General features: G+C 50.1%; 8 protein-coding genes across 10 annotated transcripts in view; 5 read left to right on the plus strand and 3 right to left on the minus strand.

Moving 5' to 3' along the window:
* Positions 1-335: 335 nt before the first annotated feature.
* Positions 336-4,413, minus strand: LOC111070426. The gene is made up of 6 exons (XM_022360947.2): positions 4,079-4,413; positions 3,552-4,010; positions 2,881-3,492; positions 2,295-2,791; positions 664-2,231; positions 336-569 (listed from the first exon to the last, which is right to left on the minus strand). The coding sequence occupies exons 1-6, from the start codon at positions 4,178-4,180 to the stop codon at positions 526-528; spliced, it is 3,282 nt and encodes a 1,093-aa protein (XP_022216639.2). The 5' UTR covers positions 4,181-4,413; the 3' UTR covers positions 336-525.
* Positions 4,414-5,144: 731 nt separating this feature from the next.
* Positions 5,145-6,823, minus strand: LOC111070432 (NEDD4 family-interacting protein 1-like). Its single transcript, XM_022360955.2, has one exon. It carries the CDS (start codon positions 6,774-6,776, stop codon positions 6,015-6,017), a length of 762 nt encoding a protein of 253 aa, XP_022216647.2. The 5' UTR covers positions 6,777-6,823; the 3' UTR covers positions 5,145-6,014.
* Positions 6,824-8,374: 1,551 nt separating this feature from the next.
* LOC111070434 (UDP-N-acetylglucosamine transferase subunit ALG14 homolog) lies at positions 8,375-9,061 on the plus strand. Its single transcript, XM_022360962.2, has one exon. The coding sequence runs from the start codon at positions 8,449-8,451 to the stop codon at positions 9,007-9,009; it is 561 nt and encodes a 186-aa protein (XP_022216654.2). The 5' UTR covers positions 8,375-8,448; the 3' UTR covers positions 9,010-9,061.
* LOC111070427 (DNA-dependent metalloprotease SPRTN) lies at positions 9,057-13,014 on the minus strand. Of its 2 annotated transcripts, none has more exons than XM_022360950.2 (5): positions 12,926-13,014; positions 11,508-11,762; positions 11,291-11,437; positions 10,900-11,226; positions 9,057-10,832 (listed from the first exon to the last, which is right to left on the minus strand). In XM_022360950.2, exons 2-5 carry the CDS (start codon positions 11,592-11,594, stop codon positions 9,177-9,179), a joined length of 2,217 nt encoding a protein of 738 aa, XP_022216642.2. In that variant the 5' UTR covers positions 11,595-11,762; positions 12,926-13,014; the 3' UTR covers positions 9,057-9,176. The 2 variants fall into 2 exon arrangements, with proteins under 2 accessions (XP_022216642.2, XP_022216640.2); XM_022360948.2 differs by lacking the exon at positions 12,926-13,014 and adding an exon at positions 11,923-12,096.
* Positions 13,015-16,408: 3,394 nt separating this feature from the next.
* Positions 16,409-16,997, plus strand: LOC111070428. The gene is made up of 2 exons (XM_022360952.2): positions 16,409-16,778; positions 16,854-16,997. The coding sequence occupies exons 1-2, from the start codon at positions 16,575-16,577 to the stop codon at positions 16,971-16,973; spliced, it is 324 nt and encodes a 107-aa protein (XP_022216644.2). The 5' UTR covers positions 16,409-16,574; the 3' UTR covers positions 16,974-16,997.
* Positions 16,998-17,376: 379 nt separating this feature from the next.
* Positions 17,377-18,128, plus strand: LOC121405469. Of its 2 annotated transcripts, none has more exons than XM_041596168.1 (2): positions 17,377-17,540; positions 17,936-18,128. In XM_041596168.1, the coding sequence occupies exons 1-2, from the start codon at positions 17,478-17,480 to the stop codon at positions 18,044-18,046; spliced, it is 174 nt and encodes a 57-aa protein (XP_041452102.1). In that variant the 5' UTR covers positions 17,377-17,477; the 3' UTR covers positions 18,047-18,128. The 2 variants fall into 2 exon arrangements, 1 of the variants encoding a protein (XP_041452102.1); XR_005968587.1 differs by having other exon boundaries at positions 17,452-17,540; positions 17,953-18,041.
* Positions 18,129-19,310: 1,182 nt separating this feature from the next.
* Positions 19,311-21,538, plus strand: LOC111070429 (arginine/serine-rich coiled-coil protein 2). Its single transcript, XM_041596100.1, has 3 exons — positions 19,311-19,411; positions 20,062-20,131; positions 20,204-21,538. Exons 1-3 carry the CDS (start codon positions 19,311-19,313, stop codon positions 21,536-21,538), a joined length of 1,506 nt encoding a protein of 501 aa, XP_041452034.1.
* A 350-nt stretch (positions 21,539-21,888) lies between these two features.
* LOC111070425 (thyroid receptor-interacting protein 11) overlaps positions 21,889-24,226 on the plus strand; it is a 35,715-nt gene continuing 33,377 nt past the window's right edge. The window contains exons 1-2 of the mRNA XM_022360946.2: positions 21,889-22,232; positions 22,328-22,471. Of these exons, the coding sequence (XP_022216638.2) occupies positions 22,029-22,232; positions 22,328-22,471 (348 nt within the window). The 5' untranslated portion in view covers positions 21,889-22,028. The remainder of the gene's footprint in view (positions 22,233-22,327; positions 22,472-24,226) is intronic.

The following is a 24,226-nucleotide window of genomic DNA, read 5'->3' on the forward strand; positions in this document are numbered from 1 at the left end:
ATCGACCACAAACACAACCAGCCCATTTCCGCTGGGCCATTGGCAAACAAATCCACAATGCTACTGATCTCAAACCCATCCTCATCATCAGACCTACATCCAAAATCTCTAATCGAATTTGTACACAGATCCCAGCTGATACAGAACATAAGGTATTGCTCTTAAGCCACATGCAGATAGGTTATACTTAGTCTTATGCTGTAAGTGTAAGTCATTGCTGTCGTAAGTCATAATAAATAAATTATTTGTTCCTAGCCAAACTGTCTCGTATCCATTTTGGGACCCAAAACACTCCTCAATCAAAGAAACACTCCCCAAGGAGCTGTCCATCATTTGTAAACTTGTAATCAGTGGGGAAGCTTAAGAACTTAGGAGTTTCAACAATTTCGGTTTCGGTTTCAATTTCAATTCAGTTTTAGTTTTAAAAGGAATAAAATTCCTCGAGGGCAGAGATTCAATCCATTCTCATGACAGTCGGATATCCGGCGATTAAGGGGAAGAAGATTCTATGAAGATTCCATTCCATTAGTAGGGTACACTTGTGTTAATAGCCGACTCCAACGCGGTCACTGCAGAGAGCGAGAGAGAGAGAGAGAGAGATGGGGAGGAAATAAGTAAGTAGAAGAACCATTCAAACCATCGTTCGTTCGTTAATTTACTTACGGAAATTATGATCATGCTTGTAGACCAAATTGTTGAGAATCTCGGCCAGTGTCTGATGGCAACGTATGTAGGTCATCTCAATCTCCGTCACTTGGTTGAGGGCCAAGTACTGCAGGCCCTTGGCGATGCCTTCGTCATCGTCGTTGGCATCGCTGGACACATCCAGGGCGAGTGGATGGGAGTCGGCCAGGTAGCTGGAGCAACTGGTCCATTCCATGTCCAGAACGAATATCAAATGGAAGAGCTGCTCGAGGGCAATGCGAAAAGCAGCCGTCTCCTCGGTGAGCAGGCAGTGGCTGGACAGCAGCAGCATATACTGCTCATGCAGAGAGCTCAGCTCCCGGATGTTGTGGCACTTGTCGATCTGCGGCTCGAACTGGTGGCCCACGACCTGCATAATGTGCGTGTGCAGACTGTTGATCAGATACATGAGCCAGAAACGCAGAATCTCCAGTCGGCGAACGATCAGGCCGACCATGTCCAGCGGCTCGTACATGTCCCTGCGCGGACGCCGAATGAAGACCATATTCTCCAGCTTCCAGGCGGCCCACTTCACTTTCAGCATCAGGCGCCACACCGAATTGTACGTCTGCAGGTTCGACGGCGTCACGATCCTCTGCACGTGCTCAAACGAATCGAACACCATCTCGATGGCCTCCACAGCCTCGTACACCTTGGTGGAGGTGGAGCGCACCTGCGATATGATCCTGACCGAGGCGCGACCAGCCATCTGCGCATATTGGGGCGCGAGCAGGTCGTACAGCTCCATGTTCATCACCGAGACTTGAGCCCAGCTCAGACCCGCCTCGATATCGCGAAAGAGCTTCGTGTAATATGGACGCAGCAGATGGTCGGCCTCCAGCAGCAGCACGTGGCGCAGGAATCGCACACTCTCGCCCAGCTGCAGGTCAACGTTTATGGTCTTGATCGCAAACTTATTGGCCAGCGACTGGCGGCGCAGCAGTATCTCCCTGAGGGCCTCTGAAAGCACGTCCTTTACCCGCATTCGCGTGGCGCCCTCCAGTCGTTCCAGCACTGCCCCCGCCTGAGCCGGTGGCTGCCGTCGCTGCTGCCCCTGCTGCTTATCTCGTTCCTGCTGCTTCTTCCTGACCGACTGGGTGAGCACTGCCAGCAGATCCGGATTCTCAATGTCCCCGACGCTGCTGAGAAGCTTCTGCTCAAAGGCATGCTGCTCCGACTGCTCTTCCCCTGTGTGTTCCCGACTGCTCCCCATCTGTGTGTCCCCATCTGTGCCTGGGGACTGCTGCGTCGCCCCGCCGTAAACGCGCAGCTGCACGAAGAGTTGGGAGTGGAGCTCGTCGTAGAGGGAGCGGGAACGGATCTCGTTGGTGGTGGCCAGCATGTCGCCCAGCAGATTGACGCTTGCCAGCAGCTCCTGTGTCTCACTGGACGTGAGGGAATGCTCGAGGAGCAGCAGGTAGAAGGGACAGCTTTGCAGTTTCTTAAAAATCTGGCGGTTCTCTTCGCTTTCATCCTCCGCTAGCCGCCGCTGGCGGACAAGCACCCTCGCGTCCCACTCCGCGCCCGCATCCTCGCACTCAGGTATCCTACATAAACACAAGTATGGAGTATGGATATAGGAAATAGTCTCGAAAGAACTTTTGCCTCACCATCGCTCCACAATGAACTGGGCCTGCCGGTCCTCCAGCTTGGCCCGGCGCCACCAGCCATCGAAGATGTTGCAGTAGGTGTTTAGCGAGACCAGCAGCAGGGCGATGGCCAGCTTCTGGTGCGGCACATGCAGCCGCGTCTGCTGGTAGAGCTGCGACAGGAGATGGGCGCACATCAGGTGCGGCGGCCCCGACGGCAGGACGGCCTTGCTGCACATTAGGCGGAGCAGCTGGAGCATCCGAAAGTGCTTGTTCATGTGCCGGATGAAGTGGATGAGCGAGACGGGCTCCTCGCTGAGCACGCGTTCCTCGTAGGCAAGCAGCGCCTCCTTGATCGGGCGCACCAGATCGCGCAGGCCATTGGCAAAGCACTCCAGAGTGCCGATAATGTTCTGCCCGTTGTGGCGCAGTGTCAGCTTGTCTATGGTCTGACGCAGCTGCTTCATATCCTCCATGGCAGGCACCAGGTGCGTGTCCAGCGTTTCTTTCAGGCCCTCCTACATGCAAATAGAAAGAGAGAGGCGATTGAGGAAAAGAGAGGGATCTTCCGATGGAAGAGGGATGCAATGCGATGCGATGCCCTTACCGCTGTCACACTGCAGATGCTGGTATTCTGGCGCACGCTGATGCGTCGCTCCTCATCCACCACAAAGAAGCAACAGCTGACGGGACTGATAAACATGAAGAGGATCTCCCGCAGCAGACAGCGCTCCGTGCTGGTGTTGGGCAGCGGATACTGTACGAGGCCCAAGGACTGCTTGTTGAGGAACTGCACATAGGTGATGGCAAAGTTGGACAGGGGATCGCTGTCAGGGGGCTTGGTGTGGATTGCGATGTCTTGGCGCCACCAATGGGCGTGGATCTGCTGCGGCAGCAGATTCTCGTCGCATACGCACTGGGTGTGCTGCGTGAAATGCTTGGGCAGCTGGAGCGGCGGCAGGGGGACAATATTGCTGCTCCTGATCTCCTTAAGTGGAGATAACAGAGTGATTTCGACAGGTTCATTTATGTGGAAGGATGGCACAGAATTTCCGGTTCTCGCAGACTTTGGCAGGTAGGATTTTTCAACACAGGGCTTAATATTGTCCATGGCGTTCTTATAGACAGTGGCCATATCCTTCGGCTTCAGCGTGGTCTTTGCCTCCTCTGGCGAAACGGAGCCACTAATCTCTTGGTCATCGCTCTCCTCGGACGGTTCCTGAACAGCAAGAGCTACTTCAAGTGGATTTATCATGGGATACAGTGGCTGCATCTTACCTCCTCAGTGTCCGAGCTGTCGACAGGCGTTGGATTCTCCAGAAAATCCTCGCTGAGCAGGCTCACCCAGTCGGTGTCCGCCTCAGAGATGTTGGGTGCGACGGCCTTGGAGGTGGAGGCCGCCTCAACAGCGGCCAGTGCCGAGAGGCGGCACTGATCCATCTGCTGGCGGTTCCGGCGCACATTTTGTATCGGCGCGTTGGTCATGCTAAGCATAAAGTCGAGCAGAGACCACTGTACGTCCGTCTGGGGGTGATCCTGCCAGACGGGATCTTCGACCAGTTTTGTGCTCAGCTCCTTAATGGCTTGCCCAAAGGGTGCCATGTTTTCCTCCTGGAAACGCTTCACCACAGCGTTGAGCGTCTGCGTCACTTCATGACTACTCGTGAGTAGGAAGTTAGTGTGGCGTATATGTTTCCTGGCCATCTGCTCCAGATTTCGCTGCTGCCTTGGAGTGACCTGCCAATGGGAAATAAGCTATTGTTATTGGCCACTTTGGGCAGGCGATGACGACGCTTCAGACTTACGTTGGGGCCTGTCACGCTCTTGATCAGTTTCTGCAGATGATCGGCAATGAGTGCATGGCGCGCATCTGCGGACATATGTGCCGTTGTCATCCTGTCGCACATTTTGTCTCCGAAATCGAAAAAACAGAAAAAAGTGGAAGTTGGAAGAGAAGAGAACCAGCTGGTTCTTTTTTCCCCCTCAAGCCGTTATCGATTGCAGCATGTGCGCACGTTCATTGAATATAATGCTTAATTGCTTGTATTTTTCCTGCACGTATATAATTGATTGTATATTTGCAGTTGGCCAGTTCTGTTTATTAAATAAACATCTATTTCTCTCAGAATTTAGCGGCTCTGTTTGAAAACAGCTGGCTGCAAAGATTCAACTATCGATACCTCTTATAACGATTATTGCAACAGTCAAATAATATTATTCTGTTTTTTCTTATTTTAAATAGAATTTCAGTGCAGTGCAAATGAAAAAGATGGCAAATCTCATGCCTTTAATTAATGCTGAATGCAGATGCTCCACACCTCCTATGTGAAAAGGTTTATTATTTATTTATACTGACCTATGGATAGATTGCTAGATAGATTGGAAGGATCAGTGTGACCATACAGACAGCTACATACTAGAGCTGTCAAACGATTGATAGTTGAGCCATCGATAGTTTTTAATGTTTTGAAAAAAAAACAAACAAAAAACGCGTCGGTTATCACCTCGAGGCTCGAGGGAGTCCATAATTCTATGATTCGCTTTGGTGTCGCCCAGCGCCTCACGCACCTGCATACCAGCAATACAATTAATACCCAAATATACCATGCCACTATCAAAATATACCGTAAATATACTGACGGACACGACAAGACGTTGAACATCCCCGATTTTGATATTCCATTTAATATTACTAGCTAGTTGGCCATCTCAGCCCTAAACAAATAATTTTATTCAATTCCTTAATAAATTTTGTTTAGGATTGGCTAATGACGATTTATCGTAAGCTGGACGGTTGCATGGTGTGTTAGATAAACGTCTTGCAACTGTCAATTAATTCCAAACATACAAGAAGACCGCGCTGGATTTGAATGACTTCATTTTACTTTTATTGAATTTGCATAAAACTGACGCATCTCCTGTGTGTGGGGACAATGGAGGATGCGCTCTTTACAATGCATATGCACTGTATAATTTACATACAAAGGGATTAAACGTATTAATTGTAAACGTTATAATAGGCAATAATCGTACATACATATGTATATAATAGCAATAGTTGTTTTGTGTGTTTAGCATTCCGTATTACTGCTGGCTTTTGTGTAGTTAATTAATTAAGTACCACAGCGTAAAGTAGGATAAACAAAAATCTTACTTTTCTTTCATTCCTTCTGGTTGCTCTTTTGTTGTTGTTGTTTTTGGTGTATGTTTTGCTCGGTGGCGCCACTAGCTGGCCTAAGGGATGGGATCGGGGTATTGGGCTTGGTGTAAACCAGCTACGCGTAATACAGGTGAGAGATATCCATTAACACATTCACATACATTTACATTTAGATTCAATTGGTTTGCAGGTGGCAGGTGGCTCCTGCACCACCCGCCTCCACACTGCTAGCTCAACACACATTTAGTTAACGTTTTTGTTTTGTTTTTGTTTAATGCTACATCTATGGGATCCGTGGACTAAGTTGTGCTATTTAACTGATTAACTAGAGAAAACACTAACCCAGAATAAGTTCGCATCGATATTGGTTTTGGGGTGTGTGTGTGTGTTATGCGCTGAAGGACTGATCGGATTAGGATTAGGATAAGGATTAGGCTTTTCGGAAGGATGGTTGGGGTCATACGCAACGTCTGCCTCTCCTGGGACGCCGATTCCAAACTTCTTGCTCTTGCTACCTCTCTCTCTCTCTCTGTCTTCGTATATCTAACGTATTTACATGGCAACCGCGACAGGCGACGCACCTAGTAGAAGAATAGCAACCGTTCCTGGGCCGAGGCCGAGAGGAGGCGCCACGACCGCTTGATGGCCACATACTGGATGAGGGCGCGTATGCTAATCAGAAAGCCAAAGGCGCAGATCAACCACCACAGCCAGGAGTTCTCGTGGGAGGCCAGATCCGTCGAGTGCTTTACAATCAACGTCCATTTGGCCAGCGACAGGCCGAAGCCGGAGAGGGCGCCATACCGGGCGGCGATTGTGTGACAGAAACAGGTGAGCATCAGGAAGCCGATCCAGTTGAACAGAAAGGCCACAATGAAGGCCGTAATGAACATGATGTCCGTGCCCAGCCAGTTGTCGGTGGTCGAGAGACTGTTCTCCGGATCACTGGCATCGATGGCGATGAACGTCAACGCCGGCTGGGCGGCACGCACTGCAGCCGCACCATCACGCAGCGGATTGGGCGGCAGCAGTGGATTAGGCGGTGGCGACAACTGTTGGTTCGAGGGTAGCGTCAGAAAGGCAGGCGGCAGCTCTCCATTTAGCGACTTCTCCATCTGAACCTCCTCGTATGTGGGCAACTGTCCCACCAACTCGCCGCCCTGCAGCTGCATCTGGGCACCCATCTCATGCCCGCTGACATGCGTGGTCAGCGACAGTGAATGCATCTGAGTCGGCAGCGTGCCGTGTGGTCCCACATTAGCCTCGTATGGCGGCGGTGCACTGAAATCGGCCTTGGGTGGTCCCAGCTGATCATCGTCGGAATTTTGATTGTTGTGCGGCATGACTGGAAGATGCAACAGAAATATGGATGGCTGGGATTAGTATGGTGATTCAATTAGTGATAGCTGCATGCCTTTTAACTCTCCCATTTATAATTTACTTAACAATTAAGAAATAACAACGTTTTTGTTTAGTTAAAAGTTAGGCTCTTTCGTTTCGTTTCGCTTTGTTCTCGCTTTTATTAACGTTAATAGTTTACGCGTGTGGCGGGCGTTAAATCAAGTTAAATTAAAAATAAAAATTAGACATTCAGAAAAATAAATGTTAAATGTTGCATTAATTGCAGTGCCTAGGGCGGTGATTGGAGACCAGCGCCTGGTAGTGGGCCTCCTCCAGCGAGAGGATCCGGCATGGTGCGAACGGAAGTCAGGCTGATCACAACGGCTTGCGGCCATCCACCTCGTCCATGCCATCGTTCTGACAGCCAGGTGGCATCGTTCAGGCAGTACCAGGCCGCATATGTGTGCGGGCACTTGAAGGTGGGAAAGGTGATGTTCGGCCGCGGCGTCGTTATGGCCACATTATCCGGTGGCAGTGTTGGCACGGCTCCAGATTCACCTCCGGGTCCCTCTGTGCTGGGCGGCGCCTCCGGACGGTGCCTGGGCATGGGACGCGAGGAGCAGGCGGCACAAAGCGCCAAGCAGCAGGCGCTGATTAGAGCATAGGCAAGCAGCAAGCCAGGGGCTCTCATCTTTACGGGGGATTCGGAATCGGATTCGCTCTTATATCTAACGCATTTCTGGTTTACTTGGCTGGAGTGTGTGTATTATCCGCCCGTGGTCCCTGCCAAGTAGATATCCATGGCCGCCTTATTCAGGTGAAGCAACGGGCGTCGCCTGGGTATCGGCTGGATGTGTGGCGACCGCGTCCCATTCACAGCATTCAAGCTCAGGTTCGAGTTGGGATCATCGTCAACGCTCAAATATATGATTTGCGATGACTGTGTGACAGGCTGTGCCGCTGGCGGTGGTTTGGAGCGCTTCCGTTTTTCCGCCGACGCCGCGCTAGTTGTGGGCATGGCATCCTTGCTAAGAGTTGCTGGGTGTGTGCCATGTGGTCCGCGAGCGATACCCGTTCAAGCTGCGCACGTGTAAGGATTGACGCAGTTCTGGATTTATGGTCACACTTGTGAGCATAAATCCAGAACTGCGCCCTATATGCCACTCTGTAAGGATTGCTACGACCAACTCCCGTGACCATCCTGGCAACTCTTAGCGAGGATGACATGCCTACAACTAACGCCGCGGCGGCGGAAAAACGGAAGCGCTCCAGGAGACATGCTGCACTTAAAGTTGAAAACGGAAATGCAAAACATATCCCGTAGAGCTGTCAAACGATTGATAGTTGAGCCATCGATAGTTTTGAATGTTTTGAAAAAAAAAATCGATACTATCGTAATAGTATCGGGCTCAAATAATTATTAAAAAACCATTGAAATCTTTTAGAGCTTGTCCATTGTAAAAATTAGATGCCACCTGTCGATTTGTTTACAAATTTGTCTTCGTATTTTAGAGCAGCCAATCCAAACATATCAGAAGCGCAACAACTGTAGCTCGATATTATCATGATAGTCGCAAAACCGTCGATAGTATCGGATAGCTACTCGATGGTTCGACAGCTCTACTACATACCATTGTTTGGATTAGGGCTTGGCTTTGAATTCACGAGAAGATTATGTCCACAAAAGAAGCCGTGCATCCCACTTATGTGATACTTGGCTCTGGTGGCCACACGGCCGAGATGTGCAAGATCACCAAGGCCCTCCTCCTCCAGAGTGACGAGTACCAACCAATTCGATTCATTGTTGCCAACAATGATGAGAACTCGGATCGTCAACTGCATGCCGCTCTGGGGCAATCCGGCACTGATAACTTCCTGCGGGTGCCACGGAGTCGCAGCGTAGGCCAAAGCTGGCTGAGCAGCGTATTCACCATCTTTTACGCCCTGCTTTGGAGCTGCTGGCTCATCTGGCGGGACCGCCCCCAGCTGGTGCTCTGCAACGGTCCTGGCACATGTGTGCCCTACTGCTATGCTGCCTACATGTGGCGCCTACTTGGCCGCCTGCCCGCCAACAGCCGCATCGTGTTCGTGGAAAGCTTCTGCCGGGTGGAGACGCTCTCGATGAGCGGGCGTCTCCTGCTGCCATTTGTGGACATGTTCGTAGTGCATTGGCCGGGCCTGGCAAAGCGCTACGAGGACCGGCCCAACCTGCGCTACTTTGGACGACTCTTTTAACCACTTTTAATGCTTGTGATGATTTATTTAACGTAGGTAGAAAAAAAAAAAAAAAAAAGGATGGGTACAAACAAAATGAGAGGGCTTAACATTCAATGTATGTATACAAATGTAAATATTATATGTGTTTGTCGAATATTTGGAATAATAATAGGTAACAATATATTCTAGCGGCGGCGCTTCTCGGCGCAGAGGCTGCGATGGGCCTCCATTTGGTGGCCGAGCAACTCCTGGCCGCACTTGGGGCACGAAACGGTCTTTTTGAATAGACTGCGCTGACGCATCTGGCGCGGTGTTAGTTCCTCATCGCTGGTAACGTTATGGGCCGAATCGCTGGATGTGCTCAGGTTGAGCGGGGCTATCTCAGCATCGGTGTAGCCAGCGTTGCGCAACAATTGCTTTGAGGAGACTCGTTTTGTACCTGTCGATGGCTTGCCGCGAGGCTTAGGCTGCTTCGGCTTGAAGGAGGGCGGCTCCACTGTGTTGGTGATGAAGCACCCTTCGAAATGATTCGACAATTGCGAGCGTTTAATTCTTCCAAAGCAGATGGGGCAGGCCACAATATCGTTGTTTAAATTGTTCTTGACCCGCGATCCAGTCGGCACGACATCGTTCTGCAGCTGGAACTCTGCCAGCAGGGTATCCACCCCGAACAAGTCGTCTATGACGGACTGGTCGGCCAACTCGGTGGCCGCCACCAGACTGCTATCAAGGTTGTCTGTCTGCTGCTCGTCATCGTATTCATCGTCAATGAGCACGATTTCATCATCGTCAAAGTTCCGCGACTCGTCGGACATCACCTCCTCCTTGATCTTGCGCGTCCTCTCCTGGCTGCTTATGCCACTTGCAAATAAAGTTGAGTTGCTGACCTTTGCGTGTTCATTGCCATCCGCTTCGTCATCGCTGCTCAGGATCAGGACTGTGGGCGTAATATCCTCCGCCACCATCACGTCTTCATCATAGGACTCCCAGGACAGCATAGGACTATCATCCACGTAGCTATGGGGACGCTTTCCAGTGGTATTCTCGGTTTCGGTCTCGCTCTCCTTCTCCTTAGGATTTTTCATAGTTGACTCATTATTAAAGCGCTTCTGCCAAATGTTGCGCACAAAGGCTGAATCGCTGGTCGAGGATCCTCCCGCAGTTGGAGGCGCAGCCGTCTCCCCCGACAGAGTGTTGCCTTCGCCAGTCAAGAAGTTTTCTTTGAAAATTGCGGTATTGTTCTTCTTCTCGTCCCCGCTGTTGTTGAGATCCGCCATGCCCCAGATATTGGACTTGGTCGGCAGCTTGCTGCTGGCGGGCATTGAAAACGGATTGTGACTCTGTCCCGGGTATGAAGTGGGCGGAACTGAGCCGACCAAGTTGGACACGTTTGACTCGATTGCCTGCCTCTTGGCGGGCGGATTGACGATATAGTTGCGTATATCCCCACTGAGAGACGGATCCTTTTTGGCAGTGGGCTTGCGCATTGGTTTCTCAGCTTTAGACTTCACCGGCTTGGATTTTTCTGGCTCGCTAACCTTGTGAAAGGTTCCGCCGCATTCGATTGTGTGCTTCTCCCACCACTGATCATTGGGCCCTGGGGCGCGGTTCGAGGTGCGCTTAACCCAGCCACGGAACGGATGGCGGTTCTGGCAAATGCCCGAGCAGCGCCACACGTGAGTTTTATACATCTCCACCTCATCGTGGAAGGTGTGATAGACAGAGATGTTGGTGCCGGCCACCTGGTTGATGGTGTTCATGAACCGCTTGAAGTTCGGGCCATGGCCGCCGTTGCCCTCGCGTATGTTCATCATGTAGCAATAGGCATGGATCATTTCATGCTGCACAGAACAAGAGACAAGAATGGTTGCAAAAGCTGCTTGTTCGTGGTGAGGCGGGGCGACTCACCAACAGAGTTTCTACGAGGTCCTTGCGCGGACGCAGCTTGAGCAGCGGCTCGCTTAGCCGTATTGTAATCTCCTTGGTGTATCTGTTGCTGCGAAGATAGCAGATCCCAGCGCACGAGAACATGCGCTTGCTCCACTCCAGCACGACGCCGCCCAAGCGCTTCTTGAAGAATTTCTCGTCGAAGCGCACGAACATAGAGAAGATGTTGGGTGTGGGATCCAGAATTTCCCAGTCGGAATGTACCAGATTGCTGGTCTGATTCAGGTAGTCCTCCTCGTGATTCACGGCGCTTGCAAGGCGCTTTGGCGAGCTCTCGACCAACGCATTCTAAAGGTGTTTGAAGTGTTGTTTCTATATTGCAATCAGTTGAATGAGTACGACCAACCCTTACCGTCTGTTTTGATGGATAAACAAACTGAATGCTGCCGTCCAGGTCGTCGGTCGGTTCGGAGCTCTCGCCCTGTTCCTCGGCCTGTAGCTTAAGAGCCAAGATATAGTCGTCATCTTGCGATGCCGCCGATTTGGCTGGCTGCGAGTCCTAAAAACATATGCACAAATGGGAATATTCAGCAAGTTCTGGTAAATTTTAACTTCGTGCCGCAACTTACCAGACGACTCTTGTGTTGTATGCCGTCTTCTCCGTTCAGTTCATAGCTTAGACGGAGGGCTAACAAATAGTCGCTTTCTTCGGACATCGTACACACTTTTGCAGCAGTGTAGCTGCCCAATTATATCTAAATATTACGCAGTTCTTCAAAAATAATTTTGGGGCCTAAGAATTGGCGCTTCACGACGGCAGTGTGCCCGTTTCGCGAAACCAAGAAAACGTGAAAGCGCTTTGTGCAGCTAGTACATAGTATGCACTAAAAATCCATAAATAAAAGAAAAATCAGGAAAATAGCGATTGTCAATGCAAATTGTACAATTTCTCTTGTTCTAATATTCAAACACATAAAGTTATTCAACGGAACGAATAGGAAATGCTTTTTTCTTTGCTCTCTGCACAGCCATTACTGAAATTACCATTGCCATTCCTCAAAATTTGACTTTCATGTGCTATTTTATACTAATGTACATATGTATTCACTTTTAACCGAGAAATTTAATGGCCGAGATCAATGTGGAAAATTACGAGTGATGGTTGATAAATATTTAAGTTAAACTGAGGCCTCGAACTTGCTAATTCACCGATGCCGATGTCAGTGCTAAAACTAACTCAGACTGCTCAACACTGGCCCTTTTATTCAATTTTTTTCCGGTACATAAAATGGCGTCGCGACAAAAGAACGCAGGAGAGAGATAAAGAGAAATAGAAAAAAAACGAACTTGCCAAAAAGGGAAGAACCGATTATGCGAACGGCAGACAGAGTGGCTCACGCCTGCGTCTTTTCTGGGGGATAATATTTTTTAATTCAATGTTTACAGCTACATAGTACATATATAGATATAGCCAGATACTATTTACATATATACATAGTTCTAATTCGGTTAACTCACTGATATTAGTCTTCTTTGACTTCCGCTTTTTTCAAATTTTATCCTGTATTTTTTTTGATCAATTTAATATAAAATACAACTGTTATACATTAAATTGTCTCACAATTAATGTGTCTCAGCTGTTGTTGTGCAAAAAAGGATTATGATTGTGATGTATTGAAGAGATTCAGTTTGATTCCAACGCGTATCAGTCACGGTAAACTGACATTTTCAAGTGCACAAATGTGAGTGCATATGTGTGTGAGAGTGTGCTCAAAATGGAGTACACTTAACATAACCAAACTTTTACCGAATTCGTGCTACAAAAACCTTAAATGTTTGTAAAATCCGAAAAAACTGCTAAACTCTCCAGCGACAAAATCGAATGCAGATAAATTTGTAATTGCTTTCCATTTCGCCGCTGGAGATTTAAAAAGGAAACATCATTTATGAATTATATGGATGTTTTGATATATATATATATATATGTATATATTTCTTTGTGTATGTGCGGTATGTATATATTTATATGGTATATGGCGTGCCTTACCTATAGATTTACCAAAGTCGCCAAATCCCAATGCTCGTTCAGCGGTGTAAAAAAATAAATATAGATGCGAGCAGCATACAAACTTCGATTCAGACTTTAATTTTTTGTAGAGAAACAGAAAATCAAGGGTTTCTGCCTTTTTTTTGGGAGTAAGAACAACTCTGGGCCTTCAATCAGGCAACAACTCGTCCGCGTCCCACTTTCGGCGTTGCGTGCCGTACCATCTGTTTTCTGCCTCCTCCTAGCCACCACACACACACACCGACATCTGCGGTGATCTCCAGCAGCAATGAAGTTTATAGCGAAACGAAAGCGCCAGCAGCCACAGAGGGCCTCAGACGGCTGCCGGAGTGCCAGAGTGCAAGCAGGAGGCGGCCAGAGTGGGCCAGAATGGGTGCCGGCAATGGCCAGCACCCGCCATCTGACCTCCAGGATCGACTCTCAGTGATGGTAACTGGTTCATTACCCGCAGCAAGACGACTTCATTTCATTAGCCGCGTCTTACCTTTTTTGTTTTCTCGGTTGCGGATCTATAGAGGCAGATCAAATCACGGACAGGGTTAAGGCGGCTCCCATCCTGTAAGGCATTAAGTGCTTCAACGCAGGTCCTATTGCCCACAGCCAACCGCCCGGGTACTGGACAATCCTCTACAACATCCGCCAGTGCACCAGGACTACACAGACTCCTTCCATGGGCCAAAATTCACAGCTGCTGGCTGCTGCCGGAACAGGGACAGGCTTAGTCGCAGGGGAGCAGCAGCCTATGGAAAGCCCACAGTCCATTTGTAGTCGCGACACGGACACTGCACAACCACGGGCAGCGCTATCCCAGCCTCAATCTTGTGCGTCCAAAGCTCTACCTGGGACAGCAACATCATGAACTCCTTCCAGCAATCGAGGGGACCGCTGCAGGGGCGCCATGCCGATGAATCCGAAATGTAAGTGCATACATACATGTATGTATGTATGTATGTATGTATGTTTGTATGTATATGTAACATGACAAAGCCAGTCTGGGGAATCGACTGACCCATCAGTAGCATAAACAAATAGTCAAGCTGATAAACAAAAGACCCCAAGACGGAACGGAATGGACCCTCGGCGATGAGCCAGCCACCCACCTTCCATTCATCTGAAGCCCGGCAATTTCGCTGATTTCGCTGAATGGGCGGCAACTGTGGGTGTTTTGGGGGGTGGGTTTTGGGAGGGTGGAGGGGACGACGCACTTGTCTCGGGTCTCGGGTAATGAAATTCGATCCATAAACAGTCCGGCGAGTCAAACAGTCTGCCATTGTTATTATTATTCTTTACCCTACCTCGATATCATCATTTGATTGCAGTTAGTTAGCTTGAAAAAGTTTGCGATCGCAGCCTTGGCCTTAGATAAGTGTTTCCCGATCCCGATCCCGTTCTCGGTTTTGCCTCTGTTCTGTTCTGTTCTGTTCCGTTCTGCTCTGTTCTGTTGTGCTCTGTCCGAATCGAAGAAGGTCTTTCTCTAGCCGAGCCGAGCCGCGAGGCGAGTCTCTTTGTTTGGCTGTTTTCCAGCAGTGTTGGCAAGCCGCGCTCAAAAGAGCTTCGAGCGTTCGAATCTTCGAATCCACTGCTCAGACTCGGACTACAGACAAGGAACAGACAGTGGAGTGCAGTGCCGTGCCGTGCCACTGCAGTCTTCCATTGTTCAAGGATCGAGAGCGGAGTTCTGTTGTTAAAGCAGCCACAGCCAGAGATCTTTGGACAGGTGACAACCCTGGGTGGCAAGCCGAGCAGAGCAGAGCACAAAAGCTACTGGGCAGAAATATATGTAATTGATTTGAGCCTTTTCCCCCTTTACTTGTTGCAGGAGAATGACGCAGCCTCGGCCATGGCTCGTCGTGTAACACATCCAGATTGGCCGCGGGAGAACAGCAGCAGCCAGAACAGACCCATTGTGGTGCAGCGGTGGCAGAGTGGCTCCGGGGCCAGCAGTGGGCAGCGCATACGCATATCCATCGGGGAGGAGAACGCCCTCTACTACTACAACCGCATCAAGCCCCTGACCTTGAACAACTTCTTCAACTTCGAGGAGCTGGACTGCAAAGCTGCCGGTGGCAAGGCGAAACCCCCGTCCAAGACAAGGCCAGACAAGACACCAGGCATCAGTAGGTCCGTGCCACCACCGTGCCCCATCGCTGGTCCCAATAGGCACGCCAATCAGAGGCCACACCCAGGCAATCGCATTCACGGGCCCCATCCACATACTCTGCCATCCAGCAGCGTCTCGCTGCCGCTGATCTTCGGTCTGCTGATAGATGGCTATACATGGGGCGGTGGAGGCGGAGGAGCAGTCAAGATATGGCGGAATAAAGTGCAGTCCAAGTTGGACCAGGACCAGGACCAGGACCAAGAAGCCAACGACCAACGAAGTGAACTGACACTGAAGCCGGTTGGCTTCGAGACGCAGAGTGCTCGGCGCAGGATTGCCATGGCAGCGCGTCAGAATCCAACCATGGACCAAAGCCAGAGCGTGTATTTCATCATAAATATATCGTTGGGTGGCACGGAGAACGGCCCAAGCAACCGACTAGAGAAGGGACAGGAAAACGGTCCAGTCTGGCGCGGAAATTACCACCACCACCAGCAGCAGCAGCAGCAGCAGCAGGGAATAAACAGAGACGCCAGACATCCCACACATCCCACGTACTGTGGCAGCCAGCAGCAGCGGGGTCGTGCCAAGCCCTGGGACATGAGTTCGCCATTGGGAAGGCCCAACGCCAACGGACAGGTGCCCATCTATCAGGTGGAGCGAGAGCGCCACTACCATCACCATCCGCAGGATCAAGCGAACCAGCACTTTGCCAGTCGGTACCATGGCCGTGGCCCACCCAACAGTGGCTTCGAGCCACGTCCATACAACTACAACACGAGCACTGGCGATCAGTGGCGGCCCATCCACCGCCAGCAGCATCCGCATCCACCATCTGAACACGTCCAGCATCAGCCCATGCAGCACCCACAGTTCGGACAGTTCGGACAGGAGACTCAGCAGCTGGAGACCCTGATGGAGGAGATGGATGAGGCGCATGTGAATCCGGACGAGAGGCAGCAGGCAAAGCTGATGGAGCTGCTCGAGTTGATCAGGCAGAAGGAGCAAATGCTACTGCAGCTGCAGCAGCGGGCTGTCTTCGATCCGGTCGTCAGTGGCTGCTGCAGCAACTGGAACTGGCTGGAGAACAGCAGACAGATCGAGATGATTACCAGCCTCGAATACTTTCCGGTGGGGGCCTCGCGGGAGCTGCTGCTCGGGGCCACCCTGTACGCCCTGTTTGACGAGCATTTCTACAATCTGCCCGAGGGCTGGTGCTACAGGGGCACGCTGGAGCCGCCCGTGCAAATGACAATGCCCTACCATCCAGTGTACAACACGTATCACCATCAGCCGCCTTGGCAGAGCTGGCAGTGGCACTGGCACTGGCACCAATGGCCACCGCAGCAGCAGCAGCAGCAGCAGCAGCAGCAGCAACACAATGGGTGGCAGCAGCAGCGTCAGCAGCAGTGGTATTGGCAGCACTTTTATTGGCAGCAAGAGCGACAAAATCAATGGCAGCAGCAGCAGCAGCAGCTGCAGGAGCAGCAACACCACCAGGGACACCAGCAATACCAGGAACACCAGATGCAGGATCAGGGACAGTGGCGTAGGCAGTGCATCCAGAGATCGAGGTCGAGATGGAACCACCACCCACCGCCGTATACAAATAACCAAACTTCAGATGCTATAATGACGTTCGATGCGTTCCCGCACGGGCAGAAAGATTTAATAATGCGATGCAGGCAAGAAGAAGCCACCGCCAGCGCCAACTGGAAGCCGCCAGCGCAGGTGAACTTTCAACAATAAAATGAATTGGTGGTTCACTTTTGTTTATTAAGCTGCTCTTTTCGATTCTCGATTCAGTACAAGACCCTAGCAGAGACACTCGCAAGTATGGAAGAACCTTTCAGTGAACCGACAGAGGAAATTCTGAATCTGAGCAGACAAAATTTTCCACCGTTGCCAAAACCGCAGAATCGTTGATAGATATAACAGACCGAATTCTATTACACATGATCTACGCGAGATACAATAAATAATTCAATATTATTCGAGTTTCAAATTAGTGCCGCCAAAAAGGGTAGTGCCAGTGCTGTAAAAGGAGCTGGACTTGTCGTTTGTGCACACTTCTCACTGTTCAGTGACGATAGCCCCACTGATATTAAATACTTTCCGCTATATTTTGATATCGAAATTGATTCGAGGGTATTTTTACGGTATATCGGTACGTTTAAGCGGGAGAGCAATGCTAGCCATTACTTCTAGTGCCAATGTCAATTTTAGTATTTAAACGAATATCAAAATGTCATGTCGGTCAGTATATTTACGGTATATTTTGATATTGACAAGCTTAATTTCGCTATATTTCTGAGGGTCAGGCGGTATATTTGATCGACAAATCCGCGGTCACACTGGTTGGGCCTCAAGCGATTCAATAAATTTTTGGATCCCAATTTCGGCGCTTAAACGTTTCCAGAAGGCCAAATAATGGAGGCTCTGGTCAACTATAGCAGCGAAGATGATCAAGACGAAGCTGGCTATCAAATACGGGTAAATATGTCAATATACAATTACTGGAAGAAGCTGAAAAAATGCACTAAAATCGAACGCCAGGGCTCATTTTGTGTACACATTTTACCAGAGGCGTGCGTTGTACATCCATTTGTACCAGGTGCATGGTGTGTGTGTGTGTGTGTGTGTGTGAAAAACCGATATCCAAAATGAACTAAAAAAGAAAAAAGAAGAAAACCAGAAATAGTACATATAACTAGAAGAACTTCCGTACTATAAATATTTGTTCCATTCCCAAGAGTCCCCACATCCGCATCCAAACCCACATTCAAACCCAAAACCGAAACTCCAACCGTACTGTCCACCTCTCTACTTATGTAGTTGTATCCTAGTGCTTTAGTAAAATAATACGAATTTGCTGTGTTTCTGAATAGTTGAAAAATTCCCCTAGGCACCACCACCACAACCAACGAGATCAGCTGCTTTGGCAGTGGCAGTCACCGCTGCCACCGTTGCTTCTGCAAAAGCCGCTGCAACCGCCGTAAAGCATCAGCATAAGGCCAAAAAGAACAACAACGAAGGCAGCAGCAGCAGCAGCAACAACAACAGCAAGAAGCAGCAACGCCAGCGCCAGCGCCGACGCTCTAGCAGCAGCAGTAGTAGTAGCAGCAGCAGCAGCGGTAGCGGCAGCAGCAGCAGTGGCAGCAGTAGCAGCGGCAGCAGCAGCGGTAGCAGCAGCGGTAGCAGCAGCAGTAGCAGCAGCAGCGCCAGTGAAAAGTCCAAGAGACGGAAAAGTACACCGCAACTGGCGCCGCAGCCAGCGTCCACGGTGGCCCCCGGCGGGAAGCAACCTCACAGGAGCATCACTCGCACGCGCACTCGCACTCGCAGCTCGTAGTCGCAGTCGCCAGTCGAACAACAGCAGAACCATTGATAAGGTAATAATGACGTTTCCATAAATCGATTTCTAGACAAATGTTCATTATTGAAATATGTGTGTGTAGCTGCATAAGTGCATGGGGGTGGCAACGGATGGCCAATGCTCGGAAAATAGATTTCCATATGTCCTCCGCCTGTATAGCCATCGATCTGAACGATCTACCGCATTCTCACATTCGCTCCCAATCCTCTGAGGGTGTCCGCCCTGCCGCTGGCACTGTCTTGAACGTTTCCAAATGAATAGCCCAGCAAGCAAGGCATTCTTCGGTGGACCGAAGGCTTTGGATAGACCCTTGCATAAATATTTGGATATCGATGCGGTTCCCATGGCACCTACATGACATAGTTTTCCGATACAATACAGCCAGCCAGTCGTTGAGCAGCGATATTTCGCATGGCTATGCCAGATGTCAGTTGTCGAACCCGATTAGGCATTAGAATTAGGGTACACCCCTCTGTGCTCTGTGCTCGCTCTCTGCAAGGGGGGGGGCATTGGCATCCGTATACGATAGGGTCGTCCGTCTGTATTTGGTGCACCGTACAGTGGACACCGTGGCGGACCGAGTGGTGTGTGTGGCTGGACAGCTTAGATAAGTCTACTACAACTTTTAATGCCACTTAATATTTAAATGACTAAAATCTACCATTTTATTATTATCATTATTGTTGTTATTGTGTAAACGAAACCGAAACAAAACCGAAACCAAACCGAAACCAAACCCAAAAAACACAGACAGAAACAGAAGCAAAAACAAAAACATAAACAAGAAAAGAAAAGAAAAATTATCTCAAAACTTGACCTACGACGTCTGACCCAGACGATTGATTGGTTCGATTGATTGATCGATCGATTGCATCGATGACGCGACGATGACAGCTCCGTTCAGTTTCATAGATATTAGAGTTGTGGTGTGGCCTGTGGCCTTTGGCCGGTGTCCTGTGTCCTGTGGCCTGTGTCCTGTGGCTGCGGGGTGTGTGACGCGTCCGAGGTTTCCAAGAGTTTCCAATCAATCGAACTCCTGGATCGCACCCAACACAAAACCCACACGCACACACCCGCATCCGCATCCGCACGCGAACACAGACGCACACGAACACGAACAAACATACCCTCATATCCACCCCCACCACCACCACCACCACCACCACCCACCCACTGAACCGAACCGAATGAGGTGTCGGAAAAGAGATTGAGAGAAAGATAGAGAGAGAGAGAGAGATCGACCGGCACGAATGTGAGTATAACCCAAAACCAAAGTGATCAAAAAGCAAATAGAATAATTAATTCTCTTAGCCAGTCAGTCGCCAATCGCCAATCGCCAATCGCCAGAGAAGCCCTGAGTCAGAGCATTCTGTCCTGGTGCGAGCCCAGAGGCCCAGAGGACGCACCGCCAATTGATCCGATCCGATCCCCCTAGCTTAGATTTAATTTCCCGCCTTTGGATCGTTCATTTAATGTGTGTACCATTTCATTGGTGGGTTGCCTCCTCTTCTTGTTGCAGGAGCCCCAACAGCGCCAGCGCCAGGAGCGGGCAAAGGAAAAAGAGAAGGAGAAAGAAAAGGAGAAAGAGAAAGAAAAGGAGAAAGAGAAAGAAAAGGAGCGCGACCGAGATCGCAACAGGGAGAAGGAAAAGCGCGACCTCGACCGCAGCCGCGACAAGGAACGTGACAGGGACAGGGATCACAGCAAGGTGAGTGCTTCCCCTTGCCGTCTTAATCGCAGATATTCTCATGATTGTATGTATGTTACGTTTCCATTCTAGAGCCACCATCGCACCAAAGAGATTAAGCAGAGCCACAGGGATAAGGATAAGGACAAGGATCGGGAGCGAGAACGTGAGCGTGAGCGAGATCGGGACAAGGACAAGGACAAGGACCGCGATCGCCATGGTAATCGCGATCGCGAACGTGAAAGAGGAGACCACCGCCGTGAAAATATCAGCGGACGGCATCAGCACCACAGCAAGGATCAGCGCCACAGCGAGAACTCACGCTCACACATCTCATCCACATCCGCGTCTGCCAACGCAGCCGCGCACAAATCTCAGCGTCGCTCCTATGACGAGCGCAGTCGACGGCGCCGCGGCTCGCGTTCCAGATCCCGCACGCCGACAGGCACATCGCCCACTCGCCGCCGCCATCATCAGCCATCAGGAACTGCTGGGACAGGCAAAGGGAAAGGCATAAGGCACTCAGCATCATCGTCACGCAAGTACCGGGCACGCGACTCGAGGAGCCGCTCCGGGTCGCCGCTGGAGCATGAGAAGAAGCCAAGCGGCGAGAAGCTGCTGTCCCGTGCTGGCAATCAAGGGGCAGCGAGTGCAGGCAGTGCCTCTGGAACTGGACTGATGCTCCCCAAGCCGCTTTCCGGGCCGCCCTCAGCAGCCGCTTTGGCAGCTATGAAAGCTATGGCCGCCATTCAGGGCGGAACAGGAGGCGGGGGACTGCTGCCCACGCCCAACTACTCAACAAATACTATACCCTCACTGATGTCCCTGGCCGTGCCGCCAGTGACCAACGCCCCCATCAGGCCATTGGGTATGCCCCCAATATTGACCATGCCGCCCATCCAGGCGATGTCGCCCGCGAAGCCCATCCAGCTGCCCAGCTACTACAATCCGGGCATCATCAATGCCAATCGGTACGCGGAGCAGCAGCAGAAGCGCAAGTTGCTGTGGGGCTCCAAGAAGAGCGATCCTCCGGCCAACAAGTGGGGCAACGCGCACTTCTCCCAGGACTCGGACGGAAAGGTGGCTTCCAAGTTTATGCGTCTGATGGGCATCAAGAATGCCGCCGGCGGTGCCGGCATAAGCAGTGCAGATGACGGAGCGGACGGGCGGGAACACATCGACCCGGGAGATGCCAGCAATGGCAGCTCTGTGGGAGCAGCTGGCGAGGATGCTGGTACTGGCGAAGCGACAGTAGCGGCGGCGGCGGCCGCTGCTGCAGGGGGCCCAGGAGCAGGGGTGCCCGCCGATGTGGAACAGCGCCAGCGCATGTTTTCCAACATGGAGCAGCAGTACGAGATGGCGCGTGCGGCCACACACACTATGCGAGGCGTCGGCCTGGGCTTTGGCTCCCAGCCGCGCACCTTCTAGAGAATCCTGAAGTAGGATCGGAGCAAGATACAGGAGGAGGAGTACGAGGAGGAGCACAACTTGGCTGTAAATACGATGCCACACTCATTAGTCACTTGAAGCTGTTTACTTTCACTTTTTTTTTGTGTTGAGACAAACTTTACATATAAATAAACGTTGCCACAGAAGAATGTTCCAAAACCAAATGTGTATTCAATTGTTTTATGATTTTGTTTGTTTTAAACGAAATATGCAGCCCGCCACAAGGATTTCGTAGCAGCCAGAATCTGAACTGATGTTTGTCGGCAGACTATCGCAGCATCGCCAACTATCGATAGCAGCGCCCATTCATCGCAATGAAACAATAACAAAATCAGCTGCAAAACGTTTGCCACGCAAAAAAATAGGAAATAATAAATTGATTGTTGAAAGCACGTCCGTCCAGGAAGAACTTTGGCCAGAGAGAGTTAGCTAAGTTCGCACAAGGTAGAGGAGCAATCAGACAGCAGACATGTCCTGGCTGAACAACAGCCTCAACTCCATCAAGGGCCAGCTGACGAATCTGGCCCAGGAAGTGCTGGCCGACACGGCCGGGCCAGGCGACGAGGACTACCGCGGCGCGGAGACCGATACAAAGACGGCCCTGGACCTGCTGGCGGAGTCCCAACAGCAAAAGGAACAGCTGGACCAGCTCTGCGGGGATAAGGATCGCGAGGTAGGGCCTGGAAGTGCGATGGGCACTTGTGCGACTTCCTGCCACTTCTCATGCTCACGTTTCTCACTCTCTCTCTCTCGTTTGTCCCTGCTCAGATTGCTGCCCTTCGAAAGCAAATCACAAAACTAAATAACCAACAAATTGGCGACGGAGTCACCACGCCATCATCATCATTAGCAGCTGGAGCAGGAGCCGGAGCCGGAGCGGTAGGAGCTGCCACAACAGCCGCAGAGCCTCTGGTGAGTGCCAATGATGTTGGATTGAAGAGGGCAGGCGATTGGGCGAGTGGGCATTCGAGACAAAATACCTGCAGCTGTTCCCCATTTGTCCGTTTCCATGAAACATTGCACTCTAGTGTTTGCTCAACTTTATCGCCTCTGCGATAAGCCTCCGCCTCGCTATCCTTTGAGAGCCGCACGCACACGAGTATTCCTGAATTAATATTTAAATTGTGATAAAGTTTGGCAGGAGCAGCCTGTCCCATGTCCCATGTCCACTGTCGACTGCCAGAGCGGAGTGCTCTTTTATCACCTTGCTTACCTGATTCCACACAAAGTAGAGCCGATAAGCAGCGCTCTCTCCCTCTGTTTGTGTGCTCCCCTCCTCTTCCACATCATCAATCCTGACCGGGTGGGTGCCATCTTTTCCGTGGAAAACGAAATTATGAAATTTCTATTTGATTTCACATAGTTTTTTATTTGCTCGCCTCTGTCATAAATCCATACGAGGCCAAACGAGTCATAGATTTCCCTTTTCTCTCCCGGTTTTCGTCCATATGTTGGGCCCCAGCCACACGCTTCGCCGCTGCCATCGCTGCTCCCTATCTAAGCATATCCCTATCGACTGGCCCGTCCTCCCACTGCCTGCCGCCTGCTTGTTTAATTTACCGAATTATTTCTGATTATAAAAGTCTCTGACAACGACACCAAGTTCTGATGTCGCGTTTGGGGTCCCTCTTGTCGCAGCTGTACCTGACTAGGGTTGACACACTGCCCAAGGCTGCACGGGAACTGCAGACTAAAGCGCTAATACATTTGTTTGTTAGCTCATAATTAGGTTCATAAACCAAACTGTGGTTGCAGAATAGATACATATGTAGCCTTGGGGTGGTTAGATATTTGTTCTGCTGTTAGGAGCTGCCTTTTGTCGCAGCTGTATCTGGCCAGGGTTGACACAACCATACTGTAGCCAGAAAACTGCAGACTAAGTGCTCATAAATATATTATTGTTATTATTATTTTGAAACATAAGAGAACGAAATTAGTTTGGGCATTTGAAGGACACATTTTTGTAAAGCAGATATATCTTGTGCAGGATATTCATCGAGCGACGCACATAAAGTTATCATCCTGATTAATTTATTTGGGTAGCATTTGTGTTCTCGTAGGAAGAAACGATCTTTTTTTATTGAATATGCATGTAAATTCCCTCACCTAGTATTAACTTTTATCTTAATGGTAAATTAGCCAAGAAAGATTATTAACGAGAAGGAACGTACTCAGCTGTATATATACAGCTGTGATCATTGAAATAGTAGTGCCGCGTCTCACTACTTTCAGGACTGTTTTTGAGACACTTCCAGCATTCCAAGTTTAACATGTAATACCTTTTTGAATAGACAGGAATGTAAACAATAAAAAACGAGAAGGAACGTGTGAGTCGCTTCTGTGGACGCGACTCTACTTATACCCGTACTCAGTCAGTATATACATTTTTGAGCTTATAATTTGTTTTTTTTTTTATACCCGTACTCAAAAAAGAGTTAAGGGGTATATTAGATTTGTGGTAAAAGTGGATGTGTGCAACGCAGAGAAGGAAAAGTTTCCGACCCCATAAAGTATATATATTCTTGATCAGCATCAATAGCCGAGTCGATATAGCCATGTCCGTCTGTCCGTCCGTCCGTCCGTCTGTCCGTCTGTCCGTCTGTCCGTCTGTCCGTCTTGATGAGCGCCTGGATCTCAGAGACTATCAAAGCTAGAGCAACCAAATTT

Source organism: Drosophila obscura, unplaced genomic scaffold (assembly GCF_018151105.1).
Source record: "Drosophila obscura isolate BZ-5 IFL unplaced genomic scaffold, ASM1815110v1 contig_96, whole genome shotgun sequence".
NCBI lineage: Eukaryota > Metazoa > Arthropoda > Insecta > Diptera > Drosophilidae > Drosophila > Drosophila obscura.